Source organism: Thamnophis elegans, chromosome 10 (genome assembly GCF_009769535.1).
Source record: "Thamnophis elegans isolate rThaEle1 chromosome 10, rThaEle1.pri, whole genome shotgun sequence".
Taxonomy (NCBI): domain Eukaryota; kingdom Metazoa; phylum Chordata; class Lepidosauria; order Squamata; family Colubridae; genus Thamnophis; species Thamnophis elegans.
In genome coordinates, this window is record NC_045550.1 from 65768261 (window position 1) to 65790395 (window position 22135).

The 22135-nt window shown below is 43.9% G+C and overlaps 1 protein-coding gene across 1 annotated transcript in view; it reads right to left on the reverse strand.

Annotated features, from left to right (window-relative positions):
• Positions 1-6: 6 nt before the first annotated feature.
• The window catches only part of ABCF3 (ATP binding cassette subfamily F member 3), a 32624-nt gene continuing 10495 nt past the window's right edge, over positions 7-22135 (reverse strand). The window contains 19 exon segments of the mRNA XM_032225869.1: positions 7-428; positions 3152-3218; positions 3221-3239; positions 4267-4399; positions 5631-5662; positions 5664-5676; positions 7269-7320; positions 7323-7344; positions 9649-9671; positions 9674-9700; positions 9703-9754; positions 9756-9848; positions 10523-10578; positions 12717-12739; positions 15410-15466; positions 15772-15831; positions 17727-17807; positions 19687-19953; positions 21806-21928. Of these exon segments, the coding sequence (XP_032081760.1) occupies positions 152-428; positions 3152-3218; positions 3221-3239; positions 4267-4399; positions 5631-5662; positions 5664-5676; positions 7269-7320; positions 7323-7344; positions 9649-9671; positions 9674-9700; positions 9703-9754; positions 9756-9848; positions 10523-10578; positions 12717-12739; positions 15410-15466; positions 15772-15831; positions 17727-17807; positions 19687-19953; positions 21806-21928 (1477 nt within the window). The 3' untranslated portion in view covers positions 7-151.

The window sequence follows — 22135 nt, forward strand, 5'->3', positions numbered from 1 at the left end:
AAGAGATGGGAAGAGGAAAAATGAGGGCCTTAAGACCAATGCCATAACATCGGTACCTTTTGGACTATGGGTTTGACAAAACCCAGTGTGGCCCACTGATCAATAAAGATGCTGCTGGCTTAACAGGTTCCAGGAACCCTTGCCAATAAACTTAGGATAAAAAGCCATGTTTTAGAATGAGGTTGTCACTCAAGTCACTGTCTTTAATCTCAGTGTTCAGTGAACAGAGCAGGGCAGGGCAAAGTGCGCTCAAGGTATTTCTGATGGTTACCAGGTAGGCCCTGAAACTGAGGGAGCTGAAATCTAATGAATTGTGAAAGGGCGTTTGGCAACTTACCTGGAAACTTTTTGTTAGTAGTTCTGTGGCACTAATGTCCAAATCCAGTTGATCCACATGATGCTGGCTGAAATAGCCAATTTTAAGATTTCTGCCAGGCAGGAAAAAAAAATACACCGTTGTTGAAACTAGAATTTAAAGCGAATCAAAAGTTGGAATCAAGATTGCCGGGAGAAAATCAACAACCTCAGATATGCAGACAATACCACTCTAGTGGCAGAAAATGAAGAGGAACTAAAGAGCCTCTGGATGCAGTTGAAGGAGAGTGCAAAAGTTGGCTTGAAACTCAACATTAAGAAACTACAATCATGCCATCCGGCCCTCTTAATTCCTGGCAAACAGATGGGGAAGAAGATTTATTTTTCTGCGCTCCAAAATCACCGCAGATGGGGACTGCAGCCAAGACATTAAAATTCGCTTGCTCCTGGGGAGGAAAGCTATGGCAAATCTAGACAGCATACTAAAAAATAGAGACATCACCCTGCAAACAAAAGTATGTATAGTCAAGGCTACGGTTTTCCCAGTTGCAATGGATGGCTGTGAAGGTTGGACCATTAGAAAGCCTGAGCGCCAAAGAATGGAGGCCTTTGAACTCTGGTGCTAGAGAAGACTCCTGCGAGTCCCTTGGACTGCAAGGCAATCTAACCGGTCAGTCCTAGAGGAGATCAACCCTGACTGCTCTTTAGAAGGCCAGATCCTGAAGAGGAAACTCAAGTACTTTGGCCACCTAACCAGAAGGAAGGACTCCCTGGAGAGCCTCATGCTGGGAAAGACAGAGGGCAAAAGAAGAAGGGGACGGCAGAGAATGAGGTGGCTTGGATGGAGTCACCAAAGCAGTTGGTGTGAGCTTAAAAGGACTCCGGGGGATGGTAGAGGACAGGAAGGCCTGGAGGAACGTTGTCCATGGGGTCGCGATGGGTCGGACGTGACTTTGCAACTAACATTATTGAAAACATTAGCCAAAGGAATAACTCGCTCTTTGGCAAGATAAATGTGCTCCCCTGACCGAGAAGGAGAGAATAAGGAGGATAAAAAATTGAACCTGGCTTCGGTTGCTTAAGGAGACATATTCCTTACTGCTGTTCTATCCGAGCTGTGGAAAATTTCAGGATCCATTCCAAAAAGGGACACAGGTCGTGCTGACGTAATATCTAATCTATAACTCTTCAAAGAATCCCAACATTTTCCTCCTAGGATCACTCAACAGCAGCAAGGGTTGCATCTTTTTCAAGGTCAGTCTTCCCTCCTGGTGGTTTCCCTCCCTCCACCCACCCACCCAATCCTAGGGAGAGAGATATGGGAGGGGGGGAGGAGGAGGAGAAGACAAGGCTGGCACTGCTCAGGGCTTGTTGTTCTGCAGCCCTTAATAGCGGTGTTTCTCAACCTTGGCCGTTTTTAAGATGGACGAACATCAACTCCCAGAATTCTCCAGCCGGCCACGCTGGCTGGGGGGAATTCTGGGAGTTGAAGCCCACCTAATTTAAAGTTGCCATGGTTGAGAAACGGTTCCATCACAAATCCGCGGTAGACTAAAGCGCGCTCGACGAAAGCGCGTACGTGACGCCATCACAGTGCGACGAAACGGCACGCTGTGAGCGGTAAACTTAAATTAACGCGAAAACCTTACCCCTAACCCCCCCAAACCTAACCCTAACCCTAACCCTTAACCTAACCCTAACCCTTAACCTAACGCTAACCCTTAACCTAACCCTAAACCTAACCTAACCCTTAACCTAACCCTAACCCTTACCTTTATGTGAATCGCTTGCTTTAATTTTATTTTAATTTATTTATTTTTAATTTTATTTGTCGCGCTGCTGATGACGTCACGTACACGCTTTGATCGGGCGCGCTTTAGTGGACCGCGGTTTTGACGGGTCACATGAGAAACACTGCTTTAAGGGCTGCAGAAAAAGCAGGAAAGTAGGGCAGAGACAGGAAGCAACGGCAGTGTTGCATCTCCCAGCTAACACTGAGAAGCTAAGAGTAGCTTCCCCTAAAGCCTCCTCTAATGAGGGAAGGAGCAGAGGGAGGGTGGGGGGAGAGAAAGTAGTTCATTCAGCTGAGCTGTGATGGTGCTTCGAAGTAGAGCTTATGTTGCACACAATGTGGCCTTGAGTTAGTTAGTTTACTTCATTGTCATTGCACATGGTGCAACGGAATTAAATGCTGTCTGCAGTGTACGTTATAACTATACAAATAAAAACACAAACATACATCCTTTAGATTCTATATAACACGATATTGCACTATACCATAGAATTCAATATGGTTACTGCCCTGGGATAGCTGCTGTTTTTCAGGCCGTTTGTCCTTGTTTTTATTGTCCTGTACCGTCTGCCAGATGGTAATAGTTCCAAAAAAAAAAAAAAAAGGGTGCCAGGATGAGATGGATCTTTAAGAATGTTTGGAACTTTCTTAAGGCAGCGGGAGCTACAAAGCTCTTCCAAAGAGAGGAGAGGGCAACCAGTGATCCTCTGGGCAATGATGTTGACCCTCTGGAGCGTTGTCCTATCTGCCACCATGCAATTGGCAAACCATACATAGGTGCAGCAAGTTAAAGCTTTAAAAAATTACATTAAATTAAGTTTAGCCTGTGAATTCAAGACCACTGTTCTAGTCCACTGTGCTGAGATTTTAGCAAAAGTTCCCATCTTTACGGAAAGATTAAAAGGTTAACTCCAGTAAAGTACGTGTACCCTCAAGAATCCAGGATGCTATGAATTACTTTGCAACAAGTCAGCAATTTTCTACGAGCGTGTTCTCTTCTTCTCATTCCACCCCTATCTCTTGTGATGGTGGTTTGAAAGCTACCTGTGAGCGTGTCTAATCCCTTGTACAGGTGCCAGGTCTCCCATCAGGATCTTCAGCATGGTAGATTGCCGGCTCCATTCTCTCCAACCTAGAAGTAAATGATATATATATATATATATATATCATTATATATCACACAATCCATCACCACTCTACACAGATCAACTCTGTAGCCAAGACCCTCATCTCCTAGCCGACAAAGACCATCTGAAAACTGAATTACACACTCTCACAAACGTATTAATCTCCAACTGATTCCAAAGAAAAAACAATTACCAACCTAATCCAAGGGAGACTTCCCCAAAAAACTGAGACACAGAACAGGACACGGCATCGCCCTCCTCCCTTACATCAAAGGCACCCCAGATAAAATCAGCAAAATTCTCCACAAACACAATATCAAGACAGCCTTCAACACTGACCAAAAAATAGCCAACATCTTAAGAAACCTCAAAGACAAATCCAGCTAGAAACCAAGGAGTCTACGAAATACCATGCAAAATCTGTCTGCAACATACATAGGACAAACAGGAGAATAATGGATGCATCACCGAACACAATAACGCAGTAAAAGAAAAAACTTCCTCCATTTTCCATCACCTTAAGCTACAGGACATGAAATTAATTTTGAAGGAACCAGGTTAATCTCCAAAACTGAACACTTGAACAAGAGAATAATTATGGAAGCTATCGAAATAGAGAAACACCCTCACAACATGAATAAACGTGACGATAACCGCCCGCCTACCATCTGGAAACCAGCCCTAGTCAACAAACAGCCCCCACCCACCACCCAGGCCGTTACAAACACGAACAACAACGGACACACAGCCAGCACCAATCTACCAATCATGATACAATCACACAACCAATCATTCCACCTACTGAAACAAAGCCAGCACTCACACAAGATTTATAGAAAGACGGCAGCTCCGTTAAGGCCAAAACCCAGCCTGAAGATGGCGAGTGAGACCTCACTGAAACATTGCCAAGACAATTTCATCTTACACAGGAAAAGACCCGAATACAACAATATTGATTTTTGTTTGATTGCTTGTGGTGCTGAATGCTTTATCGCTTCCACAGAATACCTTTTGCTAAATATTTCATCTTACCACACAGATGCGAGAATCCAGATCAGCAGAGACAGAGAGGGAGCAGAAGATGTAGTTATTGGGCTCGTAGTAAAAGTCCACTTCATCAAGTTGTAAGATGGGAGGAGAAAATTTCTCAAAGCCGTCTGGGAACCTACAGGGGGAAAAAGGGGGGGGAATGAGTAAAAACGGAAGTGGCCAAAAGAGCTCTCTTTGCTTCTGTTAGATCAGGTGAATCAGCTTGGCATTAATTTTGTTTTATGAACAATACACTATGGTTGGAATACAAACCAATTACATTTACATACCGTATTTTTCGGATTATAAGACGCATCTTCCCTCCCACCCACCCCAAAAAGAGGGTGAAAATTTGGATGCGTCTTATACACTGAATATAGCCCCACCCACTCACTGGCCAACCACCCTTTGGCCTCTGCTTCCCTGTATCATTTCTGCCTTGCAAACTAGGTGCCCAAGACTGGGTGATTTGCTTAAGGCAGTGTTTCTCAACCTCTGGTCATTTTAAGAGGCATGGACTTCCACTCCCAGAATTCCCCAGCCAAATGGCAATCACGTGAGTGCAGGATGCTGCAAGGGCCAGAACTTTCAGGATTGCTTTCTTATGCAAATCCCATTTCCATGGAAACCTTTTTCCACGAGGCTTTTACAACCACTTAATGCAGTAAGGCTTTCCTCATATTTGGGCAAAGAGGGGAACTGCAAAAAGAGGAATCTACTTCGATTTCCTGAAATAAGTTTTTCTTTCTTTGCAAAGCTGCTGCCTGATTCCAAGCCATGTACGTTTGGCCTTTCCAACAGCAGATAAGTATCACTCATTCAGCACTATTGCAACCGTCATTAAATGAGTATTTTCTAAGTGAGGCCTGTTTATACTGAGTCTGAGAAGACAGACGGTGAGTAAGGAGACGTCTGCCCTTCTTTTTCTATGACGGACTAGAAAATGTGGCTTTCTTGTGCCCATCAACAGTCACTTCCTTCTGAGCATTTTCCCTGTCTGAGGGGAATGTGATCAAGAAATTTTAGACTGCGCAGAAATGGATAGACTAACACTTGCTATTAAGGATAAAGACAAAGTGAATACTTTTTGGTATGGGACCTATTTTATCAATGGCTAAATAATAGAAGTTAGAAAGGATGAGATACAATTGGAAGAAATGGTAAGAGATTTGTTAAAAAAGATGATGTCAAATATTAAATATTAATATTATATTATGTTGTTATATTATTAATATGGTGGCCAGGAATAATAACAACAAAAAATGTATTATTAAGCACAATTGTACCCAGAACACACACTGTTTGATGAAATTGAATGTTATATAAATAAAAGAAATAAAACTTGGGGGAAAAAATGATGCACTTACTTCATTATCACCTCAGATTCTTTGTCCACTGGGCTTCAGTTTCGGCCTGGAAGACAGACACCGATCAGTCTTGTTGCAGTAAGAGATAGGTATCAAATATCCAATCACTAAGCAGCCACTTAGGAAGCAGATAAACTGTCAGGACTGAACCTTTAAGAACTACTATAACTAGATTCCCTAGATCCTTTCTTCAAAAAGAGAGCTTGTTTTCCTTTCCAGTTATTTTCCCCCTAATTCTGTAAGGGTAAAGCAAGCCCCCCCCCCCCCCAACTTGGCAACTTTAAGACGCGTGGACTTCAACCTCCCAGAATTCTCCAGCCAGTCTTAACGTTACAAGTTTGAAGACCTATGGTGTAAAGCAGTGTTTCTCAACCTTGGCAACTTGAAGACATTTGCTGGCTGGGGAATTCTGGGAGTTGAAGTCCAGACATCTTCAAGTTGCCAAGGTTGAGAAACACTGGTGTAAAGGATTTCAAAGACAGAAGAAAAAAAAGAGTTCATCAATTTCTCTAGGTCAGTATGAAAATCACTTAACACTATCATCTGAATTGTTCTTTATTTCACCTTTTATGGGAGACTAGAATTTCTAAAATATAAATAAATTCAAATCTCCTGTGGGGACAAGAGGAGGAGAAATCAAGAGAAAATTATTGGGCTAAACTAGCCAATTAGCTATTTCTAGTTTTTTTAATCAGATTTTTTTTTAACATTCTTTGACAGCGGCTGGGTGGAACTTAAAATCGGGATCTCCTCAAACTGAAGCAAGCAGCTCAGCCTTTCCTGTTTCGACCAACATCCTGTCAGTATGTTTGTTAGTTACGATAAGGTTTAAAGCAGAAGCCTTCAAAAGTTGGCAACTTTTAAGACTTGTGGACTTCAACTCCCAGAGATCCCGAACCCGCATGGCTGCTGAGGAACTCTGGGAGTTGAAGTCCCCAAGTTTGGAGAGCCCTGCTTTAAAGAGATAAGCCTTTGCATTAGTACTGTTTCTTTACTGCTCTATGATAATGCAGTGATTGAAAGATAGCCAGGGCTGAAGTGTGTCAAGCAGCAAACTTCTCCTAACTAAGAAATACATCCAAGCAAAGAGCTAATTAATACAAAATATTACTTTAGTTTATATAATTTGAGATTAATGCTGCATGCCAGAAGCAGGGCGTGTACCACCCTTAAGAAATTGTTCTAAATCAGCTGCTCAGTCTGTAGATCCTGCACAGATCAATCCTTAAATAGATGAGGCCAGGGGTCAGCAACCTGCGGCTCTGGAGCTGCATGTGGCTCTTTCATCCCTCTGCTGAGGCTCCCTATCACCAGTTGGGATCACAATTTGAGAGGAGCTTACGGGGTTTTTTTTTTGGGGGGGGGGGAGCAGGGTGCACCAGTAGGGACTCTATGGTAAGGGGTGGTTTTTTCTGTCAGCTCCACAAATGATAGGGCTTTCGGTTAGGACAGGTAGAGGAAAAAGGACGACGCGCTAGGAGGAGACTCTATGATGGGGAAATGGCACTTCCAGTTGGCTCCACAATTGAACGGCAGCGGGCTTCTGGTTAGGACCTTTGTGGCTCTTTGAGTGTTTAAGGTTGCCGACCCCTGGACTAGGCAATCCATCCAGATGTTCATTTTCTTTTGGATACTCACAGCTTCTCCAAGAGTTTGAGTTTGCTCTGAACTTGCGACGCCCTGTTTGCATATAACGGAATCGATCGATAAAGACCTGTGGGAGAAGAGCAGAGACGATTCACGTATACAGAAGGATGCACCAGCTGCTGCAGGGACACAGTCTGGCAAAGGAAGTTGTGAGTCCATGATACAAACTATTTATTACATGAGTGTGCCACAGAGGTGTGAAGCAGGAGGGTTTTCAAACCTGCGCACCCTGAAGTCAGCGGAACACAATAAGAAATGAGCCCGAGATTCTGTCCCTCTCTGATAGCCAACCAAAGCATTAGGATGATATGCAGTGGAGGCTGAAGAAGATATACTCTGTGTGCATATATTCAAAAGCATTAGTTAGAATGTTCTCATTGCTGGGTGCACAAACAAAAATCTACCGTATTTTTTACACTATAAGACATGCAACCCCCCACCTCCCGAGGCTAAAAATTTGGGTGCATCTTATACTCCAAATGTAGCCCTGCCCACCTGCCGGCCCCCTACCTTTGGCCTCCGCCACCTCCTCTTCCTGGCTGCAGAGATTGCCACAGACAATAGCTTGCGTTTTTGGGCTTCACACCTTGGTGTTTTCAGCATCCAAACACTCCATTTGAGACTCGTTCAAGGCTGCTGGGATCGCCAGAGCACACCACGCGGATCGCCACCCTCTGCGCGTCCAATTTTGGCTGGTGATTGGAGCGTTTGGAGGCTGAAACGCGAGACGTGGAGCCCAAAAATGGCAACCCGGAACAGCTGCTGCCTTCTCTTACCTCTTCCGTGCTTACTAATTGCAGCTCCCTGCGACGATCAGCTGTGCTTTAGAAGCTGCTTTTCAGGCCCAACGCACTCGCTCACAACCAGCGAACTAATGTGCTGAGGCTGTGCTTGAAGGACGCTCGCCAGGTGAATTACCTGGTAGGCAGAATTTATTTTCCTATTTCCTCCCCAAAAAACTAATGGTGCGTCTTATACTCCTGGACATCTTATACTTTAAAAAATAGGGTACGTTTTTGGTCTGTTCTAATGAAGACAGGGAAATCGACCGTTGACTTACCTGAACGGTCTTTCTATATGCGCTGTGAGGGGAATCCAGCATGGGTTAACTTTGTCTGGGGCAGTTCCCCCCAGTCACGAGAGCCTTAAGGAACTCGCTCAATATTTCAATGAGGTCCGACTAACAGATATTGTCGTCTGCCGAAGGTTAAACAAAGCGATTGCGCTTTTCCAAGTCCACAATTCCAGGCAATAAAGAGGAATCCAAGTTGAAGAATGAGTTAATTTTGTCTATTAACCTAGAGCAAATTAATTTATTCTTTTTAGGCAGGGCTGAGTTAAAAAAACTGAAGATCCCAGTCAGAGGAGGCGTGGTCAACAATTACATAACTCAGTCTCTAGGCTAATGGACAAAGTTAACCCATGCTTGGATTCCCCAAGCAGCGCACAGGAGAAAAAGCTGAAACAGAATGAAAAAAAGTTACAGGAGCCTCTTTGCAATCTTCTGGAGAGAACTTAAATTTGTGGATAAGAAAGCCAGTCTGATCTGATGGTTAAGGCTCCATAATAAAAAACAAAGAGACCGTGAGTTCAAATCTTGCCTTAGCCATGAAAACCAGCTGAGGGCTTGGGGCAGTCACTCTCCTCAGTCCACACCCTCACAGGGTTGTGCCATGGGGAAAATAGGAGGTTGTAGGCCACCTAGAGTTATTTATAAAAATGATGAAAAGGCGGCAAGCAAACAAATAAAGTTTCAATGTTGTAAGCTGCAGGTGGCAGCACATACATTTAATTAATTAATTAAGCTGGCTCTCATGGCTATGTAGACTACACAGAGGAGGGGTGTCAAAATCGATTTCATTGAGGGGCATATCAGGGTGGTGTTTGACCGTGGGGGACCAAGATGGGTGTGGCCAGCTCAACATCCCTCGTGCCGGACGTGCCTGTGGTGGCCCGAGCGCTCTGCCAGTGAAAATGGGCTCCTGAGCTCCGTTTTTGGCTGCAACGACCTCCCGTGAGCCTCTTGCAATGAAATGGAACTTGGGAGGGCCACACGTGGCCCTCACAAACTGTTTTTGGCTGTGCAAGGCCTCTTGCAAACCCTCCGCCAGTGAAACGGAGCTCTGTTTTCACTGGCAGAGGCACCGCGGACCGACCCTTGACATAGAGGGAAACATTTGAGAAGTGACAGTCCCTTTTTTCGTGTGGTGCCCGGGATGAAAAGCCTTATTTTAAGATCTGTTCTTTGCTATCATATCATATATCACATCCCGTCATCTTTCATATACGATTTATCACATCATGTATCCCATCATATTTCATATGGCACTGTCGGATCAACTGCCTCGTTAACCCAGCTCCGTTCTCTGACCTGGATATGCTCCCGGTATTGCGCTGGGCCTCGAATTCACGCTGCTGGTTTTCAGCCGTTCTTCTTTGATCTTGACAAAGTTCTCGAAGTCCCCACGGTAGCTGTCAGACGCTGGGAGTTGCCAGGTGGATGACATCAGTGGCCACGGCGTTTAAAAAGTTCCGGTCGTGAGACACTACAAGGATGGTGGACTGCCAAGTCTAGAAGGGCCCAGAATGGGGAGGGAAAAAATGAAAGGCAAGATTGAGGTCTCAGCCAGATCTGAAGGCCCCAAGCTCCTTAAACCAGGGGTCTTCAACCATGGCAACTTTAAGACTTGGGGACTTCAACTCCCAGAATGTGTCAGGGTTCCAAATAGCATCCAAAAGTTAAGCAGAGTCCAAGGCAAAGTATTGCTCAAAGTTCTAATTTATTAAGTGAGCCATGTTAGCACATCTGAGAAAAACCCGAATCTGAAAGCTTCCCAGTTTTCCCCACCCAGTTGAAAGTTCAAGATCTTGCCCTCACACCCACAAGGTCCATCCCATGGTCCAATCTCCCACTGCCATGCTGGCAGCTTCCACCCATCCAGTTCTGGTCAGGTGCAGAGGTGCAAAGACAAAGGATGACCTTGGCTTTCTAGAAAGAATTTTGTTATGGCTACATATCATCTCACTCCGTACAATCCCCCTCCCATTTTCCCACAATAGAAAATAGAATAGTAGAAGAATAGAAAGTGTGGCAGGCCAAAGATCCAAAAGAAAAGATGGCTTGTAGGCCTGACGCTCTGGGAGTTGAAGTCCACAGTCTTAAAATTGCCATGGTTGGAGACCTCTGCCTTAAACTATCCCTTGCCCCCCTCAACCGCGGATGGTTTTCCAAATTTTGGACAGACCTGCAAATAGTTTTCCAGCCAGATAATCGCCTTCACATCCAACATGTTGGTAGGCTCTGGAAGTGAATTGAAAGAAGGCTGTTACACAAAGCCCCTTTGGACAACATTCACAGGGGAAAGACATATAGGTAATCCTCAATTTATGACCACAATTGAGCCCAAATTTTTGATGGCTAAGCAAGACCGTTTTTACATGAGTTTTGCCCCATTTTACAATCTTTTCTTGCCAGAGTTGTTGAGTGAAGCACTGCGGCTGTTAAGTTAGCATCACGGTTGCTAAGTAAATCTGGCTTCCTTGTCAGAAGGTTGAAAAAGGGGATCCTGTAACCCTGGGACACGGCGACCGTTGTAAATATGAGTCAGTTGCCAAGTGTCTGAATCTTGGTCACGTGACTGCGGGGATGCAGAATGCTTGTATGAAAAACGGTCATAAGTCACTTTTCCAGGGCCACTGTAACTTCGAATGGTCATTAAACGAATGGTAAGTGTTCGTGATGCAATGGTCACATTTTGAATTAAACAGCTCAAAGAAACAATGGCTCCACAGTTCTAATACGCCCAGAACATGATTAAAATCAAACAAAGAAAACGAGTTACCGTATTTTTCAGAGCATAAGACGCTCAAGAGTATAAGCTCCGGTATATTCCAAAGTATATCTGGTTTTTACTCTGGAGTAAAAGCACTAAGTTTTTGGGAAGGAAAATAAGAAAAAAAATGTCGGCCTCTGCCTCATCTGGCTAGCCTCCTTAGCAAACAGCCTGGTCAGCTTTGGCACATTAGTTTGCTGGTTGTGAGCGCGCGCCACCCGAAAATGGGGAGAGGCCTAAAAAGCAATGTGCGGAGGCGGTATTCTGGCGATCCCCGCAGACTTGAACAGGTCTCAAAACGGAGCGTTCAGAGGCTGAAAACATGAGGTGCAGATGCCAAAAAAGCAAGCCACAGGGGGGCGGTGGCAATCCCTGCAGCCTCAAACAGGCCTAAAACGCGATGGGTGGGGAGGCTACATTTGGTATATAAGATGCACCCAAATTTTCACCCTGCTTGGGGGAGGGAGGGTGCGTTTTGTACTCCAAAAAATACGGTAATTTAAGACAGAGATGGCCAGCTCCTTTGTGACATTAGCAAAACAGTTGAAGGAGAGCCAACGTTTTTTGGTGGACATTGATAAGGTTTTACTTGATGAAATGGGCGCCTAAAATCTTGCAAAGACTTCAGAATCCATTTTCCCTCTTTAACCTTTCCTTCAAATAAAGCTGGTTTTGGGATGGCGGGTTCCTTTGTTAAATGGGTGCCTTAAATGAAAAGAAGGACTAGGAGTGACATGATAGCGGCATTCCAGTTTTTGATGGGCCCGCAGAAACAAGAGAGGGCAAACTTATTTTCCAAGGCACCAGAAGGCAAGACAAGAAACAATGGATGGAAACTAACCAAGGAGAGAAACACCCTAGAATTGAGGAGAAACTTCCTAACAGTGAGGACAACTAACCAGTGGAACAGAAGTTGCCTTCAGAAGTTGTAGATGCTTCATCACTGGAGGTTTTTAATAAAAGCAAGGACAGCCACCTGTCTGAAATGGTATAGGGTCTCCTGGTTGAGCAGGGGGTTGGACTAGAAGACCTCCAAGGTCCCTTAGAGCTGGAAGGAACCCCTATTCTATGCTCTATTCTGATTAATCAATTACATCGTCAAAGTTGCCCTGTACAACAGAGGCTTAAATTATTTGGCCAACTTGTGAAAGAGATGCCATATATTTCTGACAACTCCCAATGGCAGGAAAATTGGCCACAGATCCTGGTGGGTCCTATTCATACATCTGCCAGGAATGGTTGTAGCAATGGCTTTCCAATCTAGAGAGCTTCCAAATGTTGGAAGTGCCTGACTAGGTGGCTCAGTGACTAAGACACTGAGCCGGCAGTTTGGCGGTTCAAATCCGTAGTACAGGTCTCCTGTGTGAGCAGGGGGTTGGACTAGATGACCTCCAAGGCCCCTTCCAACTCTGTTACTGTTTACTCCACTTCCCAGAATTGGGAAGTGAAAACATGTGGAAACACTGGGTCAGAGCAATTGGGAAATCAGGAGTCCAACAGGGGATGGAAATAAATAAGTCTACATCAGTATTCCCTGGAGAATTTTTCTGAGGTGAGTTTGCACCACCTCTTCCCTTCGGTCTACGTATGTCCAGAAAAGACTTACCATCCAGCAGAAGAAGGTCAGGCCTGGGAAAATTAAAATCAACAGAAGAGAAAAGGGAGACAGAAGTATTATTAGTGCGGCAATCACAAATTTTACTTTGGCATTGCTTTGATAGTAGATTTCTCACAAAGCTTTCTATGCAATAACGATAACTCTTCATATTCATGTGGAAGTTAGAACAGTTAATCAGTGGAACAGAAATTGCCTCCAGAAGTTGTGAATGCCCCAACACTGGAAGTCTTTAAGAAAATGTTGGATAGCCATTTGTCTGAAACGGTATAGGGTTTCCTGCCTAGCAGGGGGTTGGACTAGAAGACCTCCAAAGTCCCTTCCAACTCTGCTATTGTATTGTATTGTATATTTTCATCCTCTCTGAAAGCCAATCCTTTCAAGTCCAGTTATTTTTGACGGGGAAATTCTTAAAATTTACTTACTAAACTGGCAATTTTTTTATACAAGCCTGCACTTTTATTACCATTCGTGTAAGGCTTGGCAAAAGGTTTCACTGCTCTAATATTTAATTATTAAATGTATACAATGCTGATCAATCTCCTAATCAAGTGACTTAGCCCCAGATTCTGTAGGCGAACATCTAAAATTTGAAAAAAAAAAAAGGATTCTGCCCAACTTTTAAGTTGAGAAAATTATTACACAAGCATTTTAAAAAGCTGAATGTATTTATTCAATGAAAACAGAGTGATTTGGAAAAGTAAAAAAAGAGACATTTACCATATTTTTCTGACTATAAGATGCACCAGTGTATAAGAAAGATTTCGAAGAGGTAAGTAAGAAAATAAAGTTTTTGTCCTCCCCGGCCCCCAGGAGCACTTTGCAGGCTTCAGCTGGACTGGGGGAAGGTAAAAACACCCCCGTTTTTGTGAAAAATGGGCAGAATACAAGCTGTTTTTCACAAAAACTGGGGCATTTTTGCCTTCCCCCAGCCCTGCTGAAGCCTGCAGAGTGCTTCTGGGGAAAGGCAAAATGCCTCAGTTTTGGCAAAAAACAGCCCGTTTTTCACACAAATGAGATGTGGGGGCAGGCTTCGGGAAGCCAAAAATGGTTGTACTCAGTGTATAAGACGCACCAACATTTCCACGCTCTTTTGCGGGGGGGGGGGAGGTGCGTCTTATACTCTGAAAAATGCGGTAGATTAGTTTCATGCTGATAGATTAGACTGAAAGATTTTCTCACTGCCATGGAAGGCCTTTATCCTTTTTTTTATTTTGAAATTTCCAATGTTACAGGAGAACCGGTGCCATGATTTAAATGTCTACAGAAATTGTCAGTCATCCAGTTATCCAAGAAGGTTCTTGGATGAAAAGCGAAATGCCTTCAATGAAAAAAAAAAGTCCAGTTGCCTCTTGAAAAAAGCACCTTTAGGACTCCATGATTTAAGCATTCTTTTTCGTTTTGTCCTATAAATTCTGGAAAAACTTAACAACCGTAAGTATCCCCAACTGATATGCATCTTTCTGTCAGGCCTGCAGCCATCTTTCTTTTGGGTCTTTGGCCTGCCACACTTTCTATATTATTCTACTATGCCTTTTCTATTGTGGGAAAATGGGAGGGGGGATTGTAAGAGTGAGATGCTATGTAGCCATAACAACATTCTTTCTAGAAAGCCAAGGTCATCCTTTGTCTTTGAACCTCTACACCTGACTGGAACTGGATGGGTGGAAGCTGCCAGCATGGCAGTGGGAGATTGGACCATGTGATGGACTTGTGTGGGGGGTGGCAAGATCTTAAATTTTCAACTGGGTGGGAAAAACCGGGAAGCTTTCAGATTTGGGTTTTCCCAGATGTGCCAAGATGTTTCTCTTAATCAATTGGAACGTTGAGCAATACTTTGCCTTTGACTCTGATTTGTTTTGGGATGCTATTTGGAACCCTGACACTTTTGTGCACAAAACACATACAGCATAGTCCTCGACTTTAATCATTCATTTAGCGCGTGTCCAAAGTTACAATGGCATTGAAAAAAGTAACCTCTGATCATTTTTCATACTTAGGACCTTTGTGGTATCTCCGCAGTCACATGATCAAAATTCAAGCACTCAGCAACTGGCATGTATTTAATACTTTGTTAACTTTGAACAGCCACTAAACGAATGGTTGTAAGGCAAGGACTACCTGCAGTCCAAACACCAGTAATCTCATCTCCCCACTCCCCACTGCAGTCAGGCGTTTTTCTTCAATAATGTCAGGGTTTCAAGTAATATATTCATCGCAAGCAATATCTCTGAGGCAGATGAATTCCTCAAAGATTAGCTTGATTGGAACTGTCATATTGGCACAATGCTGGTGAAAACTCTCATTTTCACCTAATTAAAAGTAAAAGTTTTCCCCTCAACCCCAAACAACCAGTCACATGGCCCAATCACTGTGGCATCCACTGGTCCAGTGACATTACTTCTCCTGCCTCCTACCAGGTGTGAGAATGTCCTTGGTTCTCAAGCGAAAGTATTTTATTTTGACTACACAAGCCCAGCTATCTCTAGTCCCTTCCTCCCTATCCCTTGCTCCGGTGTGGCAACACTGAAGCTTCCAAGATGGCTTTGCCCAGGTCAGCTTCAGGATTGACACACATCTAATCAGGATGAAGACTTCAAGTGAGGTTTCACTCCACCATTGTTAGTATCAACCCATTATCTGGAAAAGGATTTTGAGCAGAACGGAGATCCTTGAGGACTCACCGGGCAAAAAGGGCACGAGCCAAAGCCAGCCTCATTCTCCAACCTCCCGAAAACTCTCTGTGGAAAATGAAATAAAGTGGAGAGAGATCAGTTTCCCTGGGCCAGCCGGACCCCAGTTTGCCTGTAGATACGGAAGGTCGCCTTACATTTTTCAAGGATTGGTGTCAGAGATGGCCAAGTTCACTTCCCCCTCTATCACAATTGTAATGTGAAGGGACAGCTACCAAGCTTCCTATCTCGGGAAGCGCCCCTCTGTCCCAGCACCTAGCGGTAGGCAAGATCAAAAAGAAAAAAAAAATCTAGGATCCCATCGTTCAAATCACAGAAGGGAACAATTCAGTCTTGGCTTAAAGCCCACTTACTTGGTCGTCTGTTGCTGCATCTTTGCGCTGAAACCCAACCCCGCCAGGATAACGGACGCTCTGCAAGAGGAAAGGAAAAGGAAAAGGAAAAGAAAGGAAATGTAATTTCTGGATTCCAGAATCTGGACTAGAAGCTGACTATGGATGTGTCTATGAGAGACTCTGAAAAGTTTGAGGAAAGGCAGCGGTGTCTGAACGTGAAATAAGAATTGATTGGAAGGAGGATTAGAAAAGTTTGTTATTAAATATTATGGATGTTTAGCTAGAAGAGGACATAAGGATTCAGTGCTATTGGAGGATTTTAGAAATATCAAATGAAATGCCAGTAAGTGGTTATGTATTAAATCTTGGTATATTGGAATTGGAATTGGAAAGTTTATTTATAGGCCGCCCTTTTCCCTGGGGGGACTCAGGGCGGCTTACAATTCATGGGGAGGGGAATACAAACAGTAAGACATAAAACAATACATAATTAAAAATAGAACACAACATTCATCATTCGGGAGGGGACGGATTACAATCTAACCCCAGGCCTGATGGGATAGCCAGATCTTAAGGGCTGTGCGGAAGGTCTGGAGGGTGGTGAGGGTACGGATCTCCACGGGGAGATCGTTCCAAAGGGTCGGAGCTACTACCGAGAAGGCTCTCCTCCGCGTAGTCGCCAGTCGACACTGACTGGCAGATGGAATTCGGAGGAGGCCTAATCTGTGTGATCTAATTGGTCGCGAGGAGGTGATTGGCAGGAGGCGGTCTCTCAATTTTATGATGAAGGATGTTTAAACAATCATAGTCAAATAAAAATGGAGGTATAAGGGTAACATGTATAAATATCTGAGTTAAAATACTATGGCAGAAGATATGAGATTGTTTTTGTTATTGGAAAGATACATGGCTGATAGATGGAAGAATATAACTTAAAACTAGTTAAACTTAGTGAAACTTAGTAATAATAGATATAACTAAATAAATAATTGATAATGATAATAATGTATACAATGTGTAGTGTTATGATAAGTAATAATTGGATATGAATATTGAATGGTACCCATGAAAGGAAGATTAGAAATCCCTTTGGATTATATACAAAAGTTAATAAAAAAAAGAATCAAGCTAGATACAGTTAAGTTTTTATTGTTACGGGTAAAATGTTATGATACAGAATATAGTCAAATAAAGGAGGGCTAACTATGACAACCTATATAAATATACATGAGTATAAGGAAACTAGATGAAAATTGCCAACAGCGATTTGGAAAGGAGGATTAGAAAAAATTGTTATTAAATATTATGGATGTTTAGCTAGAATAGGATGGATTCAGTGTTATTGGACGATTTTAGAAATATTAAATGAAATGCCACTATGTGGTTATGTATTAAATTTTGGTATAGTTTATGATGGATGTTTAAATAATTATAGTCAAACATAAATGGAGGATAAGAGTAACATGTATAAATATTTGAGTTAAAATACTTGAGTTAATATGAATTATGCTTGATGACTGTGGAAGAGATGCATAAAAACCTCTTGTAACCAACTGATACACTTTCTACAGTATGTATGGGTGAGAATTTTTGTTGTTTTTTATGTTTAAAAATAAAAAAAATTGCAAAAAAAAAAAGAAAAAAAAGAAAAAAGAATTGATTGGAAGTAATGCGTTTCCCCGAAAATAAGACAAGGTCTTATTTTCTTTTGACCCCCGAAATAAGCACTTGGGCCTTATTTTTGGGGAGGCCTTATTAAGTTTTAGGAAGCTGTGAGCGTGGTCACCTCATGGCTGCTGCTGTGTTGCAATATTTCAAGGAGGGCTTATTTTAGCGCATGCACTCAAAAGCTCGTAATGCATCAGGATTTGCTATTTTAGACCTCGATTTTCGGCTCTTTTGCCAGAACTCACCGCCTACCAAGCATGTCAATTCAGAGGTAATTCTGCTCTTACAAGAGACTTTCAACTTACCTTGCTGGGGCCTTGTCTGCCTCGATCTCTTCTAGACTGGCGTAGATTTCGGACAGTCGAGCACCTTCGGTGCCTACTCCCCTGGGAAAAAAAAAAGACAAGAAAGCAGCATGGTCGTTTGCTGATGGCCAAACTAGCTCTGCTCTGCACCTGAATTAGATTAGAATTAGTACCTTGGGAACAAGGTCGCCTTCCAGAATGAATAGCAATAGCACTTAGACCAGAGGTGTCAAACTCAATTTCATTGAGGGCTGCATCAGTATTGTTTTTTTTAAATGGTCATTTTTTTTTATTTTTTAATGATACATATAATATAATCCAAAATATACCAGTACATCTTAACAAGCATTTTTTGAGTATTCAATAATATATCAATTCCTTTTGCCATTAAGCCTCTTCAATTTTTATTTGCTCTTCTGCTTTCCATACACCATATTTTAGTCTATTTCATCTTCAGCTCTCCTCCTCCCTACCTTCTTTCTTCCCTCTGCTCTCTCTCTCTTCTCTACTTTCCCTTGCTTTCTCCCTCTCCTCTCTTTCCACACCTTCCCTTTCTCCTACTCTTTCTCTCCCTTCTACTTCCCTCTCTTCTGTCTCCTTTCTCTCTCTTTCCCTCTCTTTATCTCCCTTCTATTCTCTATTTTACACAGTGTATTTCCTCCTTTTAGCAAACCCCATTTAATATCAATGGCATTAATAATTGTATTCTCAAAGAAAAAATATTTTCCATATTGCTAGTTTTTCTTTTAGAGGTATACCTTTATACGAATTCCATTTGTTTCCCCTCCCCCCTGTAACAACCTCCTTTTTGGACGCAGTGCAAGACGGTTTCAAATTTCCCGCTATCCTCATAATGCTGTTACATACTTTTACATCATTAAACCCCCCCATTTTATCTCATCTTATGATTTTAACTATATATTATTAGGCATATTCCCATCTTTTCCCTCCATTTTTTCCCCTCCTCTAATAATTTTCCCAACTAATGTTTTTCTTGTTTGTAACCCAGCATAATCATTCAATCAGGAGAGCCTTCTCTGTGGCTGCTCCGACCCTCTGGAACGAACTCCCCGTGGAGATCCGAACCCTCACCACCCTCCAGGCCTTCCGCAAAGCCCTCAAAACCTGGCTGTTCCGACAGGCCTGGGGCTAAAGAGCTGTTGCCCCTGTCTCGAATGGTATGACTGTTGTGAGTTTTTAAATTATATATTGTTATGTTTGTTTTTAAATTTTTGTCTGTATCCCCCTTCCCCGGTTCGAGTTGTAAGCCGCCCTGAGTCCCCCTTCGGGGGAAAAGGGCGGCATACAAATACAATAAACTGAACTGAAACTGATTTCACCTTCCATTATTAATACATATCAGCTTACCTACTATCTTTATTCACCTTAATTAGTTTACCTTTGATTCTTTTTTGCTTGCAATCCTTTCTATACCATACACACATACAAACAGGGCTGCATTAGTGTTGTGTTTGGGAGGCTAGGGTGGGTGTGGCTGGGGTGGGTGTGGCCAATTCAGCATCACTCGTGTTGGGGGCATCCCTCCCAGGCTCAGTTTTCGGCTGAAATGGCCTCATGCAACCCACTGTAGCCCTCCGGAGCTCTGTTTTCGCCGGAAGAGGCACCGCGGACCGGTCCTTCCGTTTCCAGGGCAACCCTGCAGGCCAGATCTAACACACACACATAGCCCGGATCCAGCCCATGCACCTTGAGTTTGTCACCCTGACTTAGACTTATATACCGCTTTACAGCCCTCTCTAAGCGGTTTTATAGAGTCAGCGTATTGCCCCCAACAATCTGGATCCTCATTTTATCAAGCTCGGAAGGATGGAAGGCTGAGTGAACCTTGAGCCATTCTGAATCGAACTGCTGGCAGTGAGGAAGCCTGCAATACTGCATTCTAACCACTGCGCCACCAACGCTCCTGAATTAGACAGTGTTCTTTGGGGAACCAGGTTACCTTCCGGAGTTAACCCGGGCAGTCAGCTCCTTTTCCTCCTTGAGCAGTCCCTCACGAACCGTGTCACATTCCAGCACACTCTGCAGGGCTGGCGTCTCGTCGCCGGCCACTTCCTGCTCCACGTGAAGGATGCTGATGTGCGAGGGGATGCGCAGATTGCGGCTGGCGATCATCTTCAACAACGTGGTCTTGCCCAACCCGTTCCGACCTACCAAGCCGTATCGCCGGCCGTAAGCCAGGTTCAGGTCTGCTCCTGTGAGGAGGACCCTGAAAAGAAGAGAATAAAGACAACTGTATCCTGTGCTTTTATAAAAGGAGGTGTGATGACCCGAGGCGAGACACAAAGGCAACACAGCCAGAGAACTGGTACGAATGCCTTTATTAGCACCAACTGTGCTCCCAACACTCCGGCCTGCAGAAAAGCTCTTCCATAAACCTGCAGCCCAAACGCTGTAAGCAGAATGACTGCAATCAACCACTCCAGCAGGACAAGATAGGGAGTCCCAGGAGTGAAAGATAATTCCAGCAAGACGAGGTAAACACACAGAACGTCGTAAATACTTCAAACAGTCGGGAGGAATGCCAGCAAGGCAGGCCACAACTCTACATTAGGTGAACTCAGCGATGGATCCCGACAAACAGCCCTCCCAACTGCCTCTCCTTTAAACTCCATCCCCAGGTGTGCCTTGTGAAGGGAATCGGGGCCCTTTCTTTCCTCGTAAGCCACGCAAAACCCGTTGCTCTCTTCTGCGTTCTTCCCTGCATTCCCTAGGATGAGGAGGGTTGGGTGGGCCTTGGTCTTCATCTGAACCCCTTGTTCTACTTCTCCCTTGCTCTGCCCCGCCTGACTTTGCCCTTCCCCAGTTTCCTCCACAGCCAACGGAGCCACCCTCCCACTCTCTGTCAGCTGTTCGTCTTCCATCTCAGAGTCAGACTCCGACGGGGGCATGACACGAGGGGAGGTTTTTGCAAGAGATCTTTAGAAGCCTCATTTGCGCCAGGTGAGGCGACAACTGCACCGTACCTGATGGGCAGAGGTACAACTCCAGGATCACAGAGCCCCTTGTCACCTCATGTCAGTCCTTCTGTCAGGCCTGCAGTCATATTCCTTTTAGGATCTTTGGCCTGCCATAGTCTTTCTCTCTTATTTTACTATGCTGCTTCATTAGTGGGGTAATTGGGAGGGGGAATAGTAAGGAGTAGAATTGTAGAATGTGTTGTTGTCAAAATAAGACATTCCTTTCTAGAAGCCCAGGGTCATCTTTTGTCTCCGCACCTCTGCACCTGACCGGAACTCGATGGGTGAAAATGCCAGCGTGGCAGAGGAAGATTGGACCATGTGATGGACTTGTGGGTGTGGGGACAAGATCATGAACTTTCAACTGGGTGGAAAACCCAGGAAGCTTTCAGATTCGGGTTACCACAGTTTGTACCAATATGTCTTTTTTATTAAATTGGAACTTTGATGGAAGCTCTGCCTTGGACTCTGATTTAATTCTGGATGATATTTGGAACGCTGACACCTTCTAGGTAAACTAGATAAGAAACTAGATGAACCAATTCTACTTTATTGCTGGGCTACCTTAAGGGAATCTTGCAAGTCTGTCTGATCCTTCTTAAATTTCAACCTTTGACCGTGAAGCCACTGGCTGCTACTGCCTTTCTTGTTTATTCATTTCCTAGACAACATCTCTTCTTCTTATCCTCCAAGGTCATCTACACATTCTGTTACATCCCAACATGTAAATGCGCATCATAATTTTAAATAAATATTTTTTTTCAAAGTCCAGCTTTAATGCTTATTCTATGCTCAGCTCCATTCAACAGAAATACTAACGTCTTTCCTCTACAATGACGTTTGGGCTGGATACCACGGTAGGCATAACCGCGAGTTAGTTTATAGTGCTACACTGAAGAAGTGTGTGGAGGCCTGCCAGCGGAGCTGGTAGCAGAGTCAGACAGTGAAGAGTTTGGGGAGGAACATGGGCCAGTCCTGGAGCTGGGGAAGGCTTGGATGAGGACTCTGCATCAGAGGCAGAGATGGGGCCAAGGCCATCTGACATCAGCTGATACTACAAAGATACTACAAAGAGGTGTGACGCTGAACGTGGAGACTCACCGCTCGCCGAAGGACACATCAAAGTTTTCGATGCGTACGTCATAGGACTTGTTCTTGCCTGACATTTCAAGGCGGTTTTCTTTCTTACTGGCTGCTTGGCTGGCAGATGCTTCTTCAAGAACCCTGCCGTCCGGAACAAAATCACAAACAGCCATTAAGAGCAGGGAGAGTACATGTTCCTTCCCTTTTTTTGGAAGTGTCAGTTTCCCACGTGCAACAATGCTATTCTCTACCCTTCTGTTTAACATTTGTGTGAAATCCCTGGCTGAGGTCATCTCTTGGCTTGCAGATATCAGTATACTAGGTAAAGGTTTCCCTTCTCCTGTCAAG